At 37.6% G+C, this 21,101-nt stretch overlaps 1 protein-coding gene across 2 annotated transcripts in view; it reads left to right on the plus strand.

The window, feature by feature from the left end:
- Positions 1–21,101, plus strand: part of EPC2 (enhancer of polycomb homolog 2) — a 96,596-nt gene that overhangs the window by 39,785 nt on the left and 35,710 nt on the right. For both annotated transcript variants that reach the window (XM_040971554.1, XM_040971553.1), the window contains exons 2-3: positions 1,593–1,752; positions 15,382–15,527. In XM_040971554.1, coding sequence (XP_040827488.1) covers positions 1,593–1,752; positions 15,382–15,527 — 306 coding nt within the window. The remainder of the gene's footprint in view (positions 1–1,592; positions 1,753–15,381; positions 15,528–21,101) is intronic.

The raw sequence follows: 21,101 nt of genomic DNA on the forward strand, positions 1-21,101 counted from the left end.
TAATGTGTATGTGTGTATATTGCAAGAAAGAGATAACTCCTACATTTGTTATCTTTATTTTTGTCACTTAGGGCTGTGTGCCTTGATTGAGTTTCCTTCCTTTGTCTCTTGTCTCTCTTCCCCTTTGTTGCCTTCTCTTCTCAACCTCTTTCCTTCCCCCCACCCCCTTTAAAGGTGAGGAGAGGCAAGACAGAGCTCCCATCTTTTGATTCTTTTCCCCAATGCCTGGTATGACATGGACTAGGCTGGGGTAAAGCTAGGAGCCAGAAATTCAGGGCAGGTTTCCTGTGTGTGGGTAGATGGACTCAAACTACGTGAGTAGCTAAGTGGAGCAGTTGTGCATCACCTGAGTGGAGGCAGGTTTCAACCAATGCACTTTTAAGTGGGAATGTGTGCTCTGTAACCAGCATCCCACTCATTAAGCCCAGTGCCTTTCCCTCAGTTCTGTTGTATGTACATTGTTTTTGCATAATTTTTATTTACAGTGGATACCCAGTAAATATCTCATTTATTAATTTTGTTAATATGTATTGAGCAGCATCTTTGTAGCAGTCACTTTATTGAAGCATTAGGAATATGGAAGTTAACTACAATGAGCAAAATAATTAGCATCTTGTAACTTTATGCTAGGGGGAGCAAAAAATACATGAGGTTTTTAATATGTCATATCAGATGTTGCTAAGTATATGGAGAAACAAAAAGCAGTCAAGGGTACTGGAGATAAGATATCGTTTTTGATAAGCAATGGAAGACCCCCCCTGTTGTAAAGGGATTTCAGAAACATGCTATTAGGCTAGTTGAGAATAGCAAATCGAAGCTGTGCAATTATGGTACAGGGTGGGAAAGTTGAGGGTTGGGGGATGAGGTCAAAGATAATGTTTTGTAGGTCATTGGTGATTTTTAATCTTACACTGAAGATGATTGGGATCCGTAGAGGCTGTAACATTACTTGGTGTGCTTTCCAAAAGGTAAAAGTGCTTTGTTGAGAATTGGCTAGATTCCAAGGGAGGAAGTAGGGAAAATATTTAGGAGCCTATTGTAATAAATTGTGAAAATAATGAAAGATAATTAGAACCTGGATGTATTTTGTAAGCACATTTTAGTCAATTTTTATTCCTGTCCTGTGAGTACTAAAAATTTTAATATGACTTTACCTGTATTTGAACTGTTCAGCATTCTGTACTGATGAAGTTTCAAGTATATACATACAGAAAGTAGTTAAAATCTGTGAATTAAATTCATTTTTCATGACTTGCATGTTTTTCTCAACTTGGCAATGGTGACAAAGACTAAATTTAGCAAATGAGACATCAGTTTTCTTTATTTGAATTTTTAATTTTGGTTTGTAAATGTGTATGTTAAACCCTGAAAAATTTCTGGTTATGAAAGTTGTGATAGTCTAAAATGATGTTAGTCTGAATTATAAATTTAAAGGGAGAGTAATTTTTTTTTCTATAGGTCTGTGATAAAGGGACTGGTTATAATTGATTCTTAAAGCAAGTTGGAGTTATTAAGCAAAGTAACTTTTGAAGAATTATGAATTGAGTTAATATCATTAAAGCAACTTATGTTGACCGCTTTGCATTTTGCAGGAACATCATTTACAGCGAGCAATTTCAGCACAGCAAGTGTTTAGAGAAAAAAAAGAGAGCATGGTCATCCCTGTTCCTGAGGCAGAGAGCAACGTCAACTATTACAACCGCTTATACAAAGGAGAATTTAAACAGCCCAAGCAGTTCATTCATATTCAGCGTAAGTTTGTTAATTCATTGTTTTTTTCTGTTGCATAAATTTGTGAATCAGTGAATTTGTGAATCCTTTGTTTTCTTTTGCACAGCCTAGTTTATAAATTAAAGTGTTAATGTTAAACATTAAAGTGTGACATCTTTTTATCTTTACATCTGAATGTGTAGCTCATTTAATTTTCAGTAGCATATTTGGTATATTTGATATTTATGTAGTTTGGGATTTAGTGTAGAACTTACATTTATTATACAATAGCCAAAATGTGGGTTGGCATATTCAAATGAAGGCTACTTTCAGAGACCCAGTAGTGGTAAAGCCCAGGAATAAGGAGTCTTGATATTTTTTCATTAGATCCTATAACTGTCTTCATCTCCTTTTTTTTTTTTTTTTAAAAATTCTGTCTCTCTTTCATATTATTTCCCTCCGATTGTTAACTACTTAACCACTCGTTTTCTCTTAATACTATTTCAATAATCTTAAATCCTTGAAACTGCTTCATTAATCTGTTATATTTACTTCCCTCTATCTTCCATCCTAGTGTGCTAATATGTCTTCTCCACAAGCTTACCTATACCCAAGTAGTCTTACTGAATGTCATCCTGGTCAAATAAAAATTATTAATCTTATCTTGATTGAAATTCCACTGTTTTTTATTGTCTATGCAAAGTAGAAGATTTCAACTGTGCATATAAAAGCTAGTGTCTTGGTATGCTGTCTATGATGGATGAATGGATAGATAAATTGAATATCTTATGAAAATAGATTCTAGGGGTTCTGTTTCACATTCTGCCTCTCTGAGATTTTCTGTCTAAATAGACTTGCTATGTAAATTTTTTGAAAGTTTCCTAGGTGATTCTGAAATGAGATTTAAAACAAACTCCTAAGATGGAATGTTTTCACTGATTATATGATACATATTTTTTTTGTCTTTGAAATGAGGTTACATCTTAAATTGTTCCTGTCTATTATTGAAGTTGTTTATCTGAGAAGGATGTGTTTGTTGTGGGCATCTGAGGACCAACCTGAGATCACTTAAAAGTCTTCATTTGTTTATTTAGTTTTGTATCATTCATTTGTTTTTTTTAAGATTTATTTATTTTTATTACAAAGTCAGATATACAGAGAGGAGGAGAGGCAGAGAGGAAGCTCTTCCGTTCAATGATTCACTCCCCAAGTGAGCGCAACGCCCGATGCTATGCCGATCCTAAGCCAGGATCCAGGAGCTTCTTCCGGGTCTCCCACATGGGTGCAGGGTTTCAAGGCTTTGGGGCTGTCCTCAACCACTTTCCCAGGCCACAAGCAGGGAGCTGGATGGGAAGTGGAGCTTGGGATCCCGGCGCATTCAAAGCGAAGACTTAAGCCGCTAGGCTACACTGTCAGGCCCCATTCATTTATTTTTGGATCATAACAATAGCTTTAATTCAGGCAGCACCTGGGAGTTTGCATCTCATGGGGAAAATGATTTTTGCTGTCTCTTTCTGCATGGTACACTTATTTTTTAATATTACACTGAAGAGATAACTTTTGTAATGTAGATTTATAAAGGAATACTCTATTAGACTTAACTTTTTTTTAAAGATTTATTTTAAGGGTAGGGGGAAAGGGAAAGAAAATGCCTTCTGTCCTCTGGTTCACTCCCTAAATGGCTTCAACAGCTGAGGCTGGGCCAGGCCAAAAGCCAGGAGCACAGAACTCTTTTTGGGTCTCCCACATGGGTGCAGGGCCCATCACTTGGACCATCTCCGCCTGAATCATAAGGATATGAGGCACACATTTTTGTTTCTCTCTTCATTGTGTCTCCACATTTCCCTGATTACCCTGTTGATATGCTGAGGAACACACTGTGTCTGTGTACTCAATGTTTGACAATCCAAGCTTTATTCCCAAGGACATGACTTTGCCTATATTTGAAAAAGTTATTTAATTTTTCTCTACCTTTTTAACTTAATATCTCAAAGTTTGAGTATCTTAGAATTCTACAAAAAGAGGGACTTTGAGATGAGTGGAATGAATGCTGGCATAACGTCCAATTTCACAAGTGTTCTAAAGTTAATTTGTATCTAGTATTTTGTAAAAAAATAAGATTTATTTGTTTTCATTGTGATTTATAGAGAGAAGGAGAGACAGAGAAAGATCTTCCATCTGCTGGTTCAATCCCTAAGTGGCTGCAACGGCCAGAACTAAACTGATCCGAAGCCAGGAGCTAGCAGCTTCTTCCGGGTCTCTCATGCTGGACCTGGGTCCCAGGGCTTTGGGCCATCTTCTATTGTTTTCCCAGACCAAAAACAGGAACTGGAAGGAAGGTGGAGATTCCAAGACACGAACCAAGACCCATCTGGGATCCCAGCACGTGTAGAGGACCTTTAGCCCATCTTTAGCCAGGCTTTATATCTAGTTTTGACTTCAGATGGTTCTACATAGCAGGACTCTGTCCTTTTTTTTTTTTTTTTTTAAATAAATACTCACTCATCTGTCATTCCCTTACACCTATACAGATTAGTGGACTGCCTCATCAGCTAAGTTGAGTTTGGGGAAAATCATAGGTTGGATTTCCTCTCTGTATTATGATATGTTAGACAAGAAAAATTCACACACAGGGAATTTATAGATTTACTTATTTTTTAATTGGAAAGTCAGATATATAGAGAGGAAGATTTTTTGTTCGTTGATTCACTCCCCAAGTGGCCACAATGGCCAGAGCTGAGCTGATCCAAAGCCAGGAACCAAGAGTCTCTTCCAGGTCTCCCACATGGGTACAGGGTCCCAAGGCTTTGGGCTGTCCTCCACTGCTTTCTCAGGCCATGAACAGTTAGCTGGATGGGAAGCAGGGCCACCAGGATTAGAACCAGTGCCCATCTGGGATCCCAGCGTGTGCAAAGCGAGGACTTCAGCTGCTAGGCTACCGACCTCCAGACAAGACTGGTAATAATACATGTCCTTTGCTAGCTCATAGCTCTCCACATCAAACATAGATCACAACCTCAGTGTTACCAAAGATGTCTCACTTGCTGCCTCAGTCCCACAGGTTCAGCATCAGGTTCCTCAGGAAGGGGATGTGGCGTTTTCGATGGTTTTATGGTGGTGCCCTGGTGCCAGATGTCACGGGCAGTGTAATTCCTCAAAGATGACAGAGTACATGCTGGTCTTTACTGACTTGCTCTTCCCCATCAACAGCATCTTTATGTGGCTGTGTAGGGACTTCCACCAATGGGGCTCTGCTGTGCCATCCAGCAAATTGAGAGTGTGAGATGGGGCAAGAAGGCCTTAGTGGGGCTGCTGGCTGGTGTTCCCTTGGAGGACAGTGCCTGGGCAGACAGCTGCAGCCCATTGGGAGTCTCGCCTTGCCAGTGAAATGAGCCAAAATAAATCTTTTTGAAAAAAATAATTAAATTTACCTGTTTGCTAGTCCATTTTTAGTTAGTTTTTGGAAAAATTTAAAGCCTTATGTCTAGATTTCATTTTTCATGTATGAATATTCAAACTCTAGTTGTTGATTCCTCTGCTCATCAGGATAGCCTCTAGTTTATTACTGTTGCAATACTTGATATAGGTTTTTTATAGAAGTGCTTGAGAAAAATTGTTCCCAATTGATTGAAACTTTTTGATTAAAAAGATCATTAGATTTGTTAAATGCTTTTTCTTTCTATTGATGTTTTCATATGATTTTTCATTTTTTAGCCTGGTGATGGATTAATTGATTTTCAATTGTTAAATGAGTTTTATATCCCTGGAAAAAGTACAGTTTGGTCTTATTGCATAATTCATTTTAAAATTCAGCTTGCTAACGGTTTGTCTAAAGTTTTTCATCTGATTATAAGAGTCATTGATTTGTATTGATTCTGTGTTGTAATGTCTCTGCTTTTGACATTAGGGTAATTCTGACATCAGAATGAGTTAAAAAATGCTTGCAGCAGGTCTTTTGTTCTCTGGCAGGAGTTAGAGTTTATTAATATTTGTTTCTTAGAAGATGAGTACAGAGCCTGGCCCAATAGCCTAGTGGCTAAACTCCTCACTTTGCATGTGAAAGGATCCCTTATGGATGCTGGTTCATGTCCTAGCTGCTACTTCCCATCCAGCTCCCTGCTTATGGCCTAGGAAAGCAGTGGAGGACGGCCCAAGCCTAGGGACCCTGCATCCACGTGGGAGACCCAGAGAAAGAGGCTCCTGGCTCTTGGTTTCAGATCAGCTTGGCTCTGACCATTGCAGCCATTTGGGGAGTGAATCAACGAGTGGGAGCTCTTTCTCTGTCTCCTCTCTGTATATCTGCCTTTCCAATAAAATAAGTAAATCTTTAAAAAAAAGAAAGAAAGAAAGAAAATTACCAGTGGTAGTCTTTTTTCTCATAGTACTTCATATGTTTTACTTGATTATGAGAAAAACATAGGAGGAAAATCACTTGTAATTCTTAAAGAACCTTTGCTTCAGTGTGGGTAAAAATTTTTTTTAGAAAATTTATTTTTAATATTGTTTACATGGTTGAGAGGGGTACATGTGCGTATGGGCCTCTGTTTAGGGTGGGGAGGTTCAGGTGTGGAGGAAGGTGGGTAGGACACATGTTTCAGGTGTGTGTGTGTGTTTAAGATTATGCCAGTGTTGACATTGTGCCTTAACAAGTTCAGCCATTGCCTGCAATGCCAGCATCCCAATGGGGACTGGTTCAAGTCGGACGCTTCACTTGCATCAACCACTGACCTGCCTGGGAAATTCGCAAAAAGATGGGACAAGTCTTTGGGCGCCTGCAGTTAGATGACAAACATGAATGAAGTTCCTGAGTTGGTCTAGCTCCGTCATGGCCATTTCAGCCATTTGGGAAGTGAACCAGGAGATGAAAGATCTCTGTCCTCTACTCTGCCTTTCAAATAAATAAAAAAAATTTTTCCCCAAATTTGTTTCCTCCTGGATTAAAGCTGTTTTTTCATCATCTCTCTCCTTTTTTCTTAATCTTTGGTTTTTAGTCTTTGATGTTTGAATATGATATGCCTATATGTAGTTTTTTCTTTCCCTTTTTTTTTTTTTTTTTTTGTAACAGACTTTATCCTGTTTGATGGTTTTGAACTTCCTGGCTCTGTGATTTGCTTTCTCGCATAATTTTGTTGCTTTGAATATTGCTTCTGTTCTTTTCTGTTTCTGATATTCCCATTATGCGTGCTTATGCCTTTTGCACTTGTCTGTTGTTGGATATTCTGTTTTTAACCCCAATATCCTTTCTTTGCTTTTCTTTTTTAAGATTCCCTATTGTCATAACCTCAAGCTTAGTGATGTTTGTCTAAGCTCTGTCCTGTCTAATGAGTCCATCAGAAGAATTTTTCAGTCATAGTAATTTTGATTCCTGTCATTTCATTTAATTTTTTAGAATTCCCATAGTTTTGCTTAAATTGCTCTGTTGACATGGTTGCTTTTTTTTGGAAGCTTTAGCATATTGTACTTTTAAGAATTCCTTGTTGGCAAAGTATAACTTTTACGTTACATCTGATTCTGGTTTTGGTGTTTAGTTTTGTCATACTGTTTTGTCTCATGGTTTTTTCCTTGAAAAGTAGTGAGGAATTACATTGGCAGACAGTAAATGATGCAGTACTGAGGTGTGTGTAGGGAGAAGGGCATTCCTATTGTCTTTGGTTAAGTCTGTCTTTGCTGAGGCAGTGTCTCGTTCACAGTCCTCCTCCTCTCTCACCCCCAGGGAAGACTAAAGGCGTTGGGAGTTCAGTTTTCTTCCAGGTAAGGTAGGCTGTGGTAAAAGTGTTTGGAGAGCTGCCTTTATTTAGAACAGAGGATCGCTAGCATAATTCAAAATACTTACCTTTCATTTCTCCCTGCTTGGAACACCATCTAATTTTTTTCTTTCAGTATTAACTGTGAGAATCTGATAACATTTTTCTGAAGGTAAAACTCAGAACTGTGAGGGCTCCCTGTGACTGGAATTTTTTTGTCTCAGACATGTCTGTACTTGAAACACCAGCAGTTTGTTCGTTGCCATTTGTTTTCCCAGCACCCTCTTTTCCCCATTGGATCACAAGTAAGTTTCTGCTAGTGGGTTTCTGCTCTTATGAGTTGTGATTCTCTGTGCTCACCTGTCTCTGTCCAGTTTAGAGATAGTGGTTTACTGAGTGGCCTCAATTTTCTAATTGAGCTGAAACTTTTTAATTTTTCAACTTACTCAGATTTTTACATGTTGGTAAGCTAGAGCACCAACTTCTAAGGTCTCTGCTTACTGACTGGAAATGAAAAGTTCCACAAAACAATTCTAATAACAATTTAATGCTCACTTGTTTTTCAGTAACTGACTTAATAATTTTTTATGTTGCATATTTTCAAGGATCAATACATAGTAATGACAGATTTCTACTAATTGAAATGAGGTTTTTAATTTTTGGAGGGACTATAATAATTTTACTTTTGAAAACATTTATTCTTGGAGAACTTTTATGACTATATCCTAAGTATCTTTTGTAGTAATAAATATTTACCTTTTGATACAATAGACTTCATTAAATTTTAGAAAATCCATTAAGAGCCAAATGTAACATTTTGGTTTTTAAAAAGTGTTGATTAGTAGTTCATTTCCAACTTAAAGGGCAGACAGAAATTTTCTGTCAGCTGATTTATTTTCCCAAATGCCCACAACAACTGAAGTTGAACTGGAACTGAACCAGTGCTCCCACATGAATGGCAGGGGCCCACACACCTGAGTCATCATCCACTGCCTCCCAGAGTGCATGTCAGCGGGAGCTGGAATCAGGAGTAGAACGGTCTCTCCAATCAGGCTCTCTGACATGGGAATGTAGGCTTCTCAAGTGGTGACCTAAATTAAGCACCCACTGTTGGCCTGCCACTTAATTTTACCTTTCAGTTTTTCTTTTAATTTTAATGAAATTAAAATTTCACTTTATGTTATGTTCTGAAACATAAAGTTTTAGGACATTAGTTTAAAAATTAGAGAATATTTTACTGCAGCTTATTTTAATCAATAGTAGTTGGCCCACAATGTGTGTATAACCTCAATTTGTTTTTTGTTTTTGTTTGTATGTTGTAAGATTTATTTATTTGGGCCCAGGGCGATAGTGTAGCGGTTAAGGTCCTCGCCTTCAATGCACTGGGATCCCATATGGGTGCCGGTTCCTCTCTGTTTCTCCTCTCTGTACACCTATCTTCCCAATAAAAATAAATAAATCTTTAAAAAAAATTCTTTATTTTTATTGGAAAGTCAGGGTTACAGAGAGGAAAAACAGAGATCTTCCACCAACTGGTACACTCCCCAAATGGCCACAATGGCTGGAGCTAGGCCAATGTAAAGCCAGTGCCAAGAGCTTCTTCCAGGTCCCCACGTAGGTACCGGGGGTCAAGAACTTGGGATATCCTCTGTTGCTTTCCCAGGCCATAGCAGGGAGCTGGATGGAAATTGGGGCAGCCAGGACATGAACCAGTATATATATGGGATGCTGTCATTTGCAGGTAGAGGATTGTTAGCTTGCCGAACCCTGCGCCAGCCAGAATCTGGAGCCATTTAAAGATCAGATTGTCAGTTGATAGAAGTTTAATCACTGTGTGACTGTGTAGTTACTTGTGTAATTTAGAATTTTTCTGCACTTTCCTTGTTTTGCTGGAGATGAGGACTGTGAATGCTGTGGCCATGTTTTACAATTCTGGAAAGTCTGGGAGAATTACCAACTTTGAGAATGTCTTGGTGCGGCATCTGCAGGCTAGACTTGTTTATCAGAACCTTGGAGAGCTCCTTATTGCTTTCTGAACTTGAGATTCTCAGACTTTTCAGTAATCTTTCAAAGTTATTTGAAGCCTGTGAATCTTAAAGATTTATAAAATTTTAAAGTTCATTGTGTTTTCTACTAGGCACAAGTAATATTTATACTGTTTTGTAGCAGATAATGAGTTTAGAGCAGTCTTCTTAAAACCTGTTCTAGCATCCCAACATCCAACAATTTGGTTTACAAACTGATAAGTATGTCTAGAAATCTGTTTCAACAAATCTTCTGATTTCTTCTGGTTAGTGCTAAAGTTTGAATAATAAAAAACTAGGGAAAGATACAAATATATTGTTTCAGGTAAGGTAAAGTATAAGAGGGAAATACCTGTGATCTGAAACTAGAATTCTTAATATTTTACATGTTTTTCTTCTACTTTCAGAAGAGGTTTCTATGACCCATATTTTAAGAAATGCTGTTTCTTTTTAACCTCTTTGCTTCAACAACTATCTTATTATTTGTTCTTTTTTTTAGTAAGATTTATTTTTATTTATTTATTTAACTTTATATTTGAATGAGAGTTTTAGGATTCTTTTAGAATACTGACTGCTTTTTCCTATAAAGGAATTATTTTGTCTTATTTCTGAGTGTCTGACAATGGTTTTTCTGGTTTGTTTGTTTGTTTTAAGATTTATTTATTTTTGTTGGGAAGGCAGATATACAGAGAAGGAGAGAGACAGAGAGGAAAATTTGCAGCTCATACTCCTTATTTCGGAAGTAGCCCTACCTCTCTTTCAGAGAGTAACCATTGACACCACTTCTTAGATGAGGAGAAATGTTCTGCTTTGTGTTGTTGGTCCCTTCCCCTGCTCACCCATTTTATATCTTACTATACTCTTGTCTGCTAGGTCATAACTTCTATAAATTTGAAAATTTTTTTACTTAATTCTTGTCTTCTGAGGATTTTAAAGATTTATTTATTTGAAAGACATATTTGCAGAGTGAAAGAGATACCTTCCATCCACTGATTTCACTCCCCATAATGGCCGTAAGAACAGAGCTGAGCCCGGCTGAAGGCAGAAGCCAGGAGCTTTTTCCAGGTCACCAGTGTGTTTACAGGAGCACTGCTTTCCCAGGCATGTTAGCAAGGAGTTGGATCACAAGTGAAGTAGCTGGGACTTAAACCCATGTTAATATTAGATGCTGCACTGCAGGCTTAGTTCTGGCCCCAGGGTAATCTCTTATGGAATGGGAGGTCACATAGTATCAAACATGGCCGAGGAGTTTCCAGGAATCAGCAGATGCAGTCATGTCTGTAGATGTGGATTTCTGTTTATGTGGTTTCTAAATTCACACAAATACGATAGGGAAATCACCAGTGTGTCTTTGCTGTTGTTATTGCAAAAAATCTTAAATTTAAAGTGATTTGATTGGTTTGCATGCATGTGCTATTTCTCTAGCTGTATAAATAACTAGAAAAAAGATGAGTGAAATAAATTCTGACTGTAGGGAAATATTGTCCAGAGTACATATCTTGGAAACTGAATTATAGATTGTTCTGGAGTAAAAATAGAGTGTAGCCACTTAGAAAATAAATGACGAAGTGTAGTCATAATATTGGTGTTTCAGGAAGGCAAGAACGTTCATTTCACTTTGGAACTGAGAAACATGCATAGGTACGTAAACTGTCAGCTCTATTATTAATGAAATCAGCTTGGAAGGTAAGATATAGTTATGGCCTCAGTGGACTTTTCTAATATTTATCCCCTGAACTAGATGAACTCGCCCCATCAGTAATTACTCACTGACCTCAAGCCTTCCCCTTCCAGATTCAGGGTCAGCCACTATTCCTCCCATGTCATAGAGCACTGATGAAAATTAGGTCTCTGTAAATGAAGGATGAAGCAAAGAAAATGTGTCCTCAGAAGGTGATTGACTGTTTAGATCCTTCTCCCTGGTACAGTCTTCAGTTTAAGACATTTGTTCATTGGCTGATGGAGTGAAGGGACAGAGAAGACTCAAAGTATCATTTCTATGCTTTTTCCTCCTGGAAGTTTGAGTGAAATGTGGCAAATAAGTGTTTCCCCTTAATATACAATATGTAATAGGCATAGTACTATGTAACAGCAGAAGTAACTCATATCCATAATAATAAGACAATACTGAGCAGTAATTGGCTCTAACCTGTATACTGCATTTTATTGACTGCTATTCATTTTGTGCCACAATTGGTAAGTCCTTTTAGTCTGAAATCATTTTGCTATCATTTGGCTCTGATTTTTTTTGGGGGGGTGTATTATTTCTTCTGCTGGTTTCTGTCAATTTCACTAGAACAGCTATGCTTGTTAGAAACCTCCATAGAAGTATTGAGGGTCTTTGAAAGGCACTTTAATTTAGAAATAATGTTTGCTTTACCAGCTGATTTTAGAATAACTACATATTCTCTAAATTATAAGGATTAATTTTGTGAATACTTTCTTATTCAAACAGTAGAGGTGTGATTGAATAGAATTAGTTGTCGCTTCTGGAGAGCAGTTTTTCCTCAGCTGTGAGCACGGCCTGATGGCTACTGCAAGCAACTTGGTTTCTTCCCACTTTGCTTTGTCAGAGTGAACTTGCACACTGTTAACCTCCTTTATTTTTCTTTGTTTACTGCTGAGTTAACCTCACTCTGGGAGGTCTGGTATGCACACACAGATACGTGCCCTGTTAATCTTGTTGTTATCTGAATTCTATATTGATCCACTGCATCATAAATTTTAAACCCCCCTGCCTTCCTTTAATGCAGACTAAGGTTCTTTTGTTTGGATGACTGCTCTGTGAAACTGATTCCAAGATTATCTGTTTATTTTTTTAAGCAGAAAAAAGCTCTCTGATTCTGAAAAAAATTAGAAAGTAATAAACTTACAGGAGACAGTATACTTGGAATTCAAAAGAAACTTCTTAAACTTATATATTTAAGAAATGCTGTTTTTATTCAGTGACTTTCAGAACATGATCTTTTTTTTCCTGCTAAATTCTATGTAGGGGGGGTATACGGAAATTACTAAAGTAATCACTGGTTTGGGGGTTTTTTGAAAAAACTTTTTTGTTTGTTAGAGTGGATAATGAATATAGTATGAGGTCATTGTCAGATCTCCTATCAATTCTCACTATTAATTTTTCTAAACTATTTCCCAGCTTTTCTTGTCCTTTCCTGTGCCTCACAAGCTGGGGTGCTGGCTTTTGTAAGAATAGAATAAGAAGATAGAGCAGATAGGAGGTGGAGGAACAAGAGGTGAGTAAGATTAGGTAGGTGTATAAAAGATGGTCATGCAAAATTTATATGTATAGCATTGCCCTTGATCTTACAAGGACATCTGTTTAACTAGAAATTTAGTTGGATTAGCTCTGCTTAATACTTTAAAAATCTGTCTCTAAAATGTTGTCTAGTTGTATCAAGCATCTGATTTTATTGACTATATGCTGTTAGTCTGCTGGCTAAATGCACAAAATTGGACTGTCATTTTGTACATTTAAAAATACAATCTCTGTGGAAAGAAGAGTAATTTCTAGTAATATATCATTCATGGATTCCACATAATCAGTTTGATGTAGAGAATATTGACGTGTTAAAGGAATACTTTTGAATTACTGATAGCCATGTGATTAAAACAATATATAAGAAATAAGGAAAGTATGTCTTATTTTAATTAGCATTTTAGATGAATTATATTTACAAAATAATGTTTGTCATTAGTTCACTAGTAATATACTGCTTTGATTTATCAGCTTCATTGTACAGTATTTAATAGAAGTTAAATACAGTGATGTTTAAAATGGTATGTAATATTCAAAAACACTTTTAACATTACTTAGTCCCTAATAAGTCTTATATACTTTACAAGTGCTAACATTTATTTTTGTTCATGTTGTTGTTAATCTAATGATGAATAGTTTTTAAACATTGAGTTCGGTTTTATGAAATGTAGTCATTAACTAGGAAACAAATGCTTGTAAATATTTTAGATACATCAGTACTGCCTATAGAACAAAGCTGATTTTGCCAAAATGATAAAAATACACAAATCTAGCTTGATTTCTGTGCAGTGTACTACATTAAGAATCTGAGACACATTAAATGAATGTAAAATATTCACTTGCATGCTGAAATGCGTGATTAGTTTCTCTTCTATTGCCTTGCTTTAATTTCAACATGAGATTTGTGGCAGCTTAGTTTCCCCACCTTTATATTTTAGTGAATGACCCACACTCTCTCTCTCTAACACACACACACACACACACACACTTGCTTAAATGCTGAATAATACAAAAGAGAATAAAGAGAAAATTTTAATTCCCTCTACCATACCTTTTCTCATAGCTCCCTTATCCAGAAGTAGAAACGCTATTACTAATTTCCTGTGTTTCCTTTCAAAAAATATTCAGTACCTTTACAAATGCCTGTATATGTATGAGTCCTTAGCTTTTTAAAAATATGTATTTTAATGCATGTATTTATTGTTCTACTTTTGACTTTTCACCTAAAAGTTTATAAAGATAGCAAGTAGAAAACTTGTGTACACACACACACATATATACATATCTTGCTTCTGTGTAATTCAAATTTGTCCATAGCATTAGTGCCTAGAAATACAATTTCCAAGTTCAAGAGGGTGTATTTTTAAAGAAATATCATTTTGTAATTTCATCCTCATGGTATATATTATCAGGTTTTAGATCAAGCCTATTTAATTAGTGAAACTTATTGTTTTTGCTTTTGATAGTTATTCTTCATGGAAATACCAATTTCTAAGCTAACTAGTTTGCTATTCTGAAAACATTGTTTATACATTTATGTTTATTTCAAATAGAGGGAGAGAGAAAGAAAGATAGCTATCTTCAGTCTGCCACTTCATTCTCCAAGTGCCTGCAATAGCCACAGTTAGACCAGGCCAATGCCAGGAGCCGGGAATTCAATCCAGACCTCTCATTTGGGTAACAGAAACCCAACTGCTTGAGCACCCCCAATACACTTACATACCTGTTGCCTCACAGGGTGCTTATTAGTGAGAAGCTGGAATCAGAACTGATCTAGGGCGCAAGTATTATGGGATAGCAGTAAAGCTTCCACCAGCAACATTGGCATCCCATATGAGCACCATTCTATTTTCTGGTTGCCCCACTTCAGATCTAGTTTCTTCCTAATGTACTTCAAAGCAACAGAAGATGGCCCAAGAGCTTGGATCAGGACACCCTTGTAGGAAACCTGGAAGAAGCTCCTGGTTCCTGGTTTCAAATCAGCCTACCTCTCCTACCATTGCAGCCATTTGGGAAGTGAACCATTGGATAGAGGAGCTCTCTTTCTCACTCACTCACTTGCTCTTTCTCTGTAATTTTTCCTTTCTTGTTTGTCTTTCTGTTTATTTTAAAGGGAAAAGAAGGAAGTGATCTGGGACTGCAGGGTGCTCTGACACATGATGCAGGCATGCCAAACAGTTCCTCAACTATTGTGCCAAATGCTCATCTCTATCACCTTCCAAAAAAAAGTTTAATCCTTACTGAATTGAAACAACATTTCTATCACAGGCTGTGCATTGTAGTTTTATTTCTGAATTCTTCATTCTGTTTCATAGCTTCTCACTATGCTACCAGACTAACATTGATATCTCCATATGTCGTAATTTTTTACAATTGCGATTTTATATTTGATGTGTCCGCAATGCTTGTTTTAAAATACATTAATTTCTTAGTTAATATTTCTTATTTCCTATTAAACTTTACATCACTTTTTTTTTCTATTGTTGTATAGCCTCTGAAACTAATCTGTAGGTACTTGTTAATGAACTCCTCATTGATCAGTGCATATGAGTTGAGAAGTAGCCTGTAATCAGATATGATAAACACTGTACAAATTCATAGCTCCTCAGTTTGAAGTATTTTTCTTTTCCTTTTCTAGCTTTTAATCTAGACAACGAGCAACCAGATTATGATATGGATTCAGAAGATGAGACCTTATTAAATAGACTTAACAGAAAGATGGAAATTAAGCCTTTGCAGTTTGAAATTATGATTGACAGACTTGAAAAAGCCAGTTCTAATCAGGTACAGTACTGTGTAAAAGTGTGTCTTAGCTTACAGTTAATAAATTTGTACCTTTATTTTGTATTTTCTTTATAACTATGCTCTTTTTTTTAATCTTGAATTTGCTAAAATTTCTATTTATAATATTCATTGAACAGAATACTTGTGTGTAATACATCTTGAGTAAGAATGCAAGAAATACTGTTTTTTCCTTTTTGGATAGAAATCATACTAGTTTCAATGCTACAGTATTTTCTGGGACCTTTTTTATATGACTTTGAATGTTCTGGTAATAAATTTGGTTGATTGAGTCAGGAACGCAGTCATATTAAGATTGCTGAGCAAGATTCCTCAGTTACTCAAGTTTATGTCAAGATTATTTTCAAATGGTAGTGGTTTACTACTAACATTTCAGTGTTTATTTATTTATTTGTAAAAGATTTATTTATTTTTATTGGAAAGCCAGATATACAGAGAGGAGAGACAGAAAGGAAGATCCTCCATCCAATGATCCACTCCCCAAGGGAGCACAACGGCCGGTACCACGCCGATCCGAAGCCGGGAACCAGGAGCTCCTCTGGGTCTCCCACACGGTTGCAGGGTCCCAAAGCTTTGGGCCATCCTCGACTGCTTTCCCAGGCAACAAGCAGGGAGCTGGATGGGAAGCAGGGTCGCTGGGATTAGGACCAGCTCCCATATGGGATCCCAGCGCGTTCAAGACAAGGATTTTAGCCACTAGAACACGGCGCCAGGCCCTATTTCAGTGTTTTAAATGTGTAAAAATTATTGATAAAGTAAAAATTTTCTTCAGTGAGGTATTTTATATATGATACAAAGGGGTTGCTATGGTAACGTTTCTGTAGAAGTGATTGGGCAGTGTATGTCAGGACACTTAAAATGCATCAAGCCCCTAAGTTGATAACCCCGTCTCTAGAAAGCATTCGTAAGAAGTATAATTACTGAAAAATTAACAGATTTTTGAACACTTACAGTCAAAATAATATTAAGTTGGATAAGACAGAATGCTAGCTTTAAAAATATTTTTATTGGAAAGGCAAATTTACAGAGGAGAGACAGACAGAAAGATCTTCCATCTGCGGGCTCACTCTCCAAATTACTGCAGCCGCCAAAGCCGAGCCATCCGAACCAGGAGCCAGGATCTCCCTTGGGGTCTCCCATGTAGTTGTAGAGTCCTAAGACATTGGGCCATCTGCTGCTGGTTTCCCAGGCCACAAGCAGGGAGCTGGACGGGAAATGGGGCAGCTAGGACATGAGCCAGCACCCCTATGGAATGCAGGTGCTGCAAGATAAAGGATTAGCCAGTTGAGCCATCACTCCAGGCCTCAAAATCATGATTTAAACATTATCCTAATGCCACAGAAAATGGTTCATTACATAATGCTACATTTGAGAAACAAGATATAATTGTGTGTATGGAAAATTCTGAAATTTGTTAAAACATTTTATACGTAGGCATGCTAAAATAACTAGAACAAAGTGACAACAATGGTCAGATCTGAAGGCTGAAATTATTGGTGATTGTTGTCTTAGCTCTGCTATGTTTTCCAAATTTGTTATAATTTGCATGTAGTGATTATAATTGTATTCCAAAAATAAATCATTTTGAAAATTATTTCTGGGGCCTGGTGATGTGGCATAGTGCATTAAGTCTCTGCTTACATTGTCAGCATCCTGGTTTGAGTTCCAGCTATTCCACTTCTGATTGAGAGGGTTTCTAATGTTGCTGGGAAAGCAGCAAATGATGGTCCAAATTCTTGGGCCGTTGCACCCACATGGGAGATTCCAAAGAAACTCCTGGCTTCAGACTGGCCCTGCCTCAGCCCTCGTGGCCTTTGGGGAATTGAAGTATGTAAGAGAAATAGCTCTCTAACAACTCTCTGTAGCTCTGGCTTTCAAAATTAAAATAATTCTTTTAAAAGATTTATTTATTTGTCTTACAAAGATTTACACAGAGGAGAGACAGACAGAAAGAGCTTCCGTCTGCTGGTTCGCTCCCCAAATGGTCACAGTGGCTGGAGCTGACCTGATCTGAAGCCAGGAGCCAGTTGCTTTTTCCATGTCTTCTATGTGGGTGCAGGGTCTCTAGGCTTTTGGTCATCTTTAACTGCTTTCTCAGGCCTCAAGCAAGGAGCTGGATGCGAAGTGTAGCAGCCAAGACACGAACCAGTGCCTACATAGGATCCCAGTGCATACAAGGCAAGGATTTTAACCAGTAGGCCATCACACTAGACCCAGAGTTAAATCGTTAAAAACATAAAAATGATTTTTGATGTAACTTGTATGGCATATTAATATGCTAATTGTTGATACCACAGAAGTTTCCAATTGTTAGAGTTATAATAAATCCTTTATAGCAACTGTTATATGGTAATATGGATGAGGGAGAATAATAAATTTGTACAGGAACACTAGTGGAAAGGTTTAAGTCCCTTAAATCCTTAAAACATACAGATTTTAATAGCAGTTTTCAAACCTTTTCATTGGGCAATCACCTTGCTAGATTTTCTACCAGTTCCCTCCCCACCCATCCCTCATCCCATGTTTTGATAGGAAAAATGTCTAAGGTGTTACCCAAAGACACTTTGAAACCTGAATTTTCTAAAATTCAACTTCTTGCTGGGAGATTATTGTTTGGGTGTTTTTTTTGTTTGTTTTTGTTTGTTTGTTTTTGTTTGTTTTTGAGAATTAAAAAGATTTTCTAGTTTATGCTGTAATTAGTACTCACAGTTTTCATATTATTATGATTACAAAGCTTGCAGATTTTCTTAAGGCTCATTTGTTTGAAAGAAATTACAAGGAAGGGGTTCACTCCCCAAGTGGCTATAAGCCAGATCTCGGTCAGGCCACAGCCCGTAGCCATGCGTGACAGGGACTCAAGTACTTGGGCCATCTTCCACTGCTTTCCCAGGCACTACAGCAGGAAACTGGATTAGCTGAGCAGTGGGAACTTGAACCTGCACTCTGATAGGGAATGGCAGCATCACAAGCTCTGATTTAACTTACTGAGCTGTAATGCCACTCACTGATTACAGATTTTCGTAGCAGTTTTTGCCCGGATCAGTCTTTTGGGCTTTCGGCTATTCTCTCTGATTACTGAGAAATTATTCACAGTTGCTAAGATTGTGTCATCAAAAGCCTTCAGCTCCCTGTTCTGTAACTTACTATCTTTTGGTAATATTTATTTAATATCCACGTAAATAAGAACAGTGATGTGTTGAAAAAGGCAGGTGAGAAAAGTTCTTCCTTATGGAGTTTGTTATCCAAGTTTGTTATCTGTTATGGCCCCAAAACACAAAAGCAAATATAGTATAGTTTATTGTTCATGTATGATCAGCACTGTCTTGCTCAGGGACATGCTCTTGCCCTAAAATAAGCAACTAATTAGGCATATAGCATAATAACCACTTTCAGAAGTGCAGGTTCTGCCATGGGAAAAGATGGTGGTCCTGTTGGAAGCAAGGATTAAAGACGCTGCAGGGGCTATCTTTGTTATAGTTCTCTCTGTCTTCATGGATGTCTTTATTTTTCCCTTTTGGGCTAGCATAGTACCAGATCCCAAAATAAGAAATCCAGTTTGTGGGGGACCTGGCACCATGGCCTAACAGCTAAAGTCCTTGCCATGAACGCACTGGGATCCCATATGGCCTCTGGTCCTAATCCCAGCAGCCCCGCTTCCCATCCAGCTCTCCACTTGTGGCCTGGGAAGGCAGTCAAGGATGGCCCAAAGCCTTGGGTTCCTGCACCCCCGTGGGAGACCCAGAACAGGATCTGGACTGCTGGCTCTGGATGGGTGCAGCACCGGCCGTTGTGGTCAGCTGGGGAGTGAATCATTGGACGGAAGATTTTCCTCTTTGTCTCTCCTTCTCTCTGTATATATCTGACTTTGCAATAAAAATAATAAATATTTTTTTAAAAAAGAAATCCAGTTTGTGATTAAACTGTATTTATTATGTTGGTAGAGAAAGACATGAGAAATGGACTGAGGCAAACCTTCTGCCTCCATCATTATGGGAGACTGCTTCGGTGAAGTTGTCATTGAAAGCCCCTGTTGCCAAATGCTGTGATTATTTTTAGTCTCCATCTGCTTATTTGATTTGTGCTCTTTGTGTGTTAAAATGCTCTTCATCTTTGTGGTGGATTTAAGATACAAATTGTATCAAAAGGAGTTTTTTTTGCTGTTTTGACTGTTTCTTACGCCTTTGCTTTCTTTTGCTGGCTCCTTTTCATTCAGTTCCTGGAAACCTGAGTTTCTTGAAATTCAGTTCTTTAAGAACTCTGTCTCTGGGTAGTATCACCTAGTGAGCATTTTTGTAGTTAGACTAGTCATGTGCCTTCTCAAGCTCCCGGTCCTCTCCTCCGCCGCTGCCCGCTTTCTTTGGTGTTGCCTCTGACAACTCCACCAAGAGGGAGGCCCATCAAGTTTAAGCTTTCCAAAACTGAATGTATCCTCTTACTCAAATTTCTTCTCTTTCTAGTAACTCCCCAGACTCAGAATCATCTCTTCTAGTTTGTTTTGAGCTAATCTTTAAAATATTTTTAGGTATGTCACTCAGTAATGGTAATACATTGTGATAATGCCTCTTGTGTGATTTTTGTTCTGTGAATATCGTTATGAATATACTTAGACAAACTAGATGGAATAGCCCAATACACATGTAAGCTGTTTGGTAGTCTGTTGCAACCTCATATAGGCAGTTGTGGTGTAATGGTATTTGTGTATTCAAACATATCTAAAAATAGAAAAGTATAATAAAAATACCACATGACAAGAGTTTTTTAGCTTCATCACAGTCTTAGGAAGGATCCGCTATTGTGCAGGTATGTCATTGATTGAAAATCATACTGTGGATGGTTGGTTCTGTGTGTGTGTAAAGGCAGAGAAAGCAAAAATGTTTAAGGAAAAATACATAAAAGCTCACAATAGGTGAGTGTGAGTCTACAGCATATCCAATTGTATTCCTGCAATTTCTGTGTGTATTTGAAGATTCTGAATCAAAAGTTTGATTTTAATCACAAGCCACTTTAAGTGACATTCTTTCATATAACTTCCTCTCAAATATTTTTTTAAGAAAACATTGTCTTAAGTAGAAGTTTTAAAATGTTTTGTAAAACCATCCACATTTTCACTTATAAGCCCTTACTATTACCTTCCTAAGCCATCTGGTGCCCTGTGTTCATGTGTTTAATACTGCTCTCCACTTACCACACATTCCCCATGAAAGGCTGTCTAGACTGTATTTACTCCCCACCTTCTATGACAGTGTTTCTTCTAACACTGCAAATTACATCATTCGTGAATTACATCATTCATAACATCAGTGAATTGCTTTGTTTTCCTCCCCCTCATATCTCTTTTCTTTTGTTTTTGTTGTTATTGTTTGTTTGTTTTAGGGTTTATTTGTGTTTATTGGGAAGTTAGATTTACTGAGAGGAAGAGAGAGAGAGAAAAAGATCTTGCATCCACTGGTTCACTCCCCAAATGGCCACAACAGCTGGAACTGAGCCAGTTCAAAGCCAGAAGCAAGGATCTTCTTCGAGGTGCAGGAACTGAAGACTTTAGGCCAGCCTCTGCTG

This window comes from Ochotona curzoniae, unplaced genomic scaffold (genome assembly GCF_017591425.1).
Source record: "Ochotona curzoniae isolate NIBS_2020 unplaced genomic scaffold, NIBS_Ocur_1.0 contig_2210, whole genome shotgun sequence".
In the NCBI taxonomy this organism is placed as follows: Eukaryota; Metazoa; Chordata; class Mammalia; order Lagomorpha; family Ochotonidae; genus Ochotona; species Ochotona curzoniae.